This window comes from Buceros rhinoceros, unplaced genomic scaffold (assembly GCF_000710305.1).
Source record: "Buceros rhinoceros silvestris isolate BGI_N320 unplaced genomic scaffold, ASM71030v1 scaffold29722, whole genome shotgun sequence".
Taxonomy (NCBI): domain Eukaryota; kingdom Metazoa; phylum Chordata; class Aves; order Bucerotiformes; family Bucerotidae; genus Buceros; species Buceros rhinoceros.
In genome coordinates this window covers 4,562-6,341 of record NW_010398766.1, presented here as the reverse complement: position 1 = coordinate 6,341, position 1,780 = coordinate 4,562, and the positions used below count along the sequence as shown (strand labels likewise).

General features: G+C 60.8%; 1 protein-coding gene across 1 annotated transcript in view; it reads right to left on the bottom strand.

The window, feature by feature from the left end:
• CHRND (cholinergic receptor, nicotinic, delta (muscle)) overlaps nt 1–1,396 on the bottom strand; it is a 3,931-nt gene extending 2,535 nt beyond the window's left edge. The window contains 5 exon segments of the mRNA XM_010131235.1: nt 206–321; nt 579–734; nt 835–944; nt 1,042–1,086; nt 1,262–1,396. Of these exon segments, the coding sequence (XP_010129537.1) occupies nt 206–321; nt 579–734; nt 835–944; nt 1,042–1,086; nt 1,262–1,396 (562 nt within the window).
• Nucleotides 1,397–1,780: the final 384 nt, after the last annotated feature.

The following is a 1,780-nucleotide window of genomic DNA, read 5'->3' as shown; positions in this document are numbered from 1 at the left end:
CTCCCCCCCCCATCCCCCCCAGCCCCGCCAGCACTGGGCTCCCCATCCTGGGCCTGGGTACCTCCAAGTCTGGCAGGATGGGTGCAAGTTGCCAAAACCCCAGGTACTCGGGCGTCTCCATGGCAGGGTGTCCCAGTGCCAGCATTCCCCAAGCCCCATAGAGGGTGTTCCACTGCTCCAGGCCATGGCAGAGAGCACAAGTTACCTGTGAAGCCTTCAGGGTCAATGATGATCCACTCCACCGGGTAATCCTTGCCCGTGTCCGGGTCAGTTTCCTGCTTCAAGTGCATGTTGATCTCCAGGGCACTGTATGCCAGCGAGCTGGCCCGCAGACAGGGGGAACAGGCAGTGAGGGACTGCACCTTCTCCTTCGTACCCAACACTCTCCCACGTGCCCTGACTTCAAGCGTGATGGACTCAGGCCACTCGGCTCAGGCCACTGAGTCACCTGCAAACCCCCACCTTGCTGCACCCCAACAGCAAGGGAAAGTGCTGGCTGTGGCGGGCACCGCGGGGGGCGGGGATGCCCAACCTGCTGCCCACCCCTGTCTTGCTCTGCTCCAGCCACCCTCCAGCACCTGAATTTGAGGGTGCAGTTCTGCCAGTCGAAGGGGAAGAAGTTGACGTTGATGGGACAGGCGCTGCGGAAGATGGCAGGTGGCAGCCAGTAGACGTAGCCCGTGTTGTAGACGAGGACGTTGCAGTAGTAGGCTACCTCGAAGAGCCCATCATTGCTGTGCCAGGAGAGAGCCAGGCTGATGGGCATGGGGAGCCCTGGGCACGCACCAGGCACAGCTTGGGTAGGTTGGGAGGGAAAACTGAGGCATGGCTCACTTGTTCTCTAGGACTATCTCAGGCAGCCACAGCATGTCTGGTGGCAGGCGGAGCACCTCAATGTCCCCAAACTCAGACTTATTCCACTGCAGGCGGTAATCGGTCCAGCCCTGAAAGGGGACATGCCCTTCCAGATCACACCCTCGCTATGCTGGGCCACCCTGAGGTCGATGTCTCAGTCACGCTGTCATGCCTGTCCCTACTCACATGCTCGAGCCATATGTTGGTGGTGAGCGTCTCGTCCACCTCTTTCTGCAACAACAGTGTGGGGCAGTGAGATGCCAGGACCATGCCCAGGAGCCATCCCCTGCAGCCCAGGACCTCACCAGCCAGGGTTTGGGACAGTGGCCTCAGAGATCCCCCCACCCAGTCAGCCCTGGGGGTGAGGCATGGTTGGGGTCACCCCACAGTGGGCACTGGCGCTCACCAGCGAGATGAGGTTGGAGAGAGTGAGTGCCAGGTAGACATCCACGACTTCATCGATGGAGACGACAGGGAGCACCTCCTTGTCATAGCCCCTCTCCTCGAAGAGGTAGTGGATGAGCCGCTCCTCCTGGTTCATACAGAGCCCGCCTGGGGGGTGGGGTCAGGCGAACCAAGAGGGACTGAGGGGGTTACTGGGCCCAGTGCCATCCCACAGGGATGCTTGGCGAGGGCAGGGTTGTGTGAGGATGGAGGGGACAGGAGCTGGCAAGGACACTGCGTGTCTGCTGTGCAGGGGCACGGACAAGGGACATGTGGGAATGACAGACATGCGGAGGCACACGGATGTGCATGAGACAAGGACCTGGGTACGGACACAGAGGGACACACAGATACAAACCCAGCACACACAGGGACACACAGACACGAGACACTTGGGTGCAGACGCGGTGGCACTGTGCACATAGGGGGATGCACGCAGAGACACGTGTGGAAACACGGACATGGACCTGGTACATGCAGG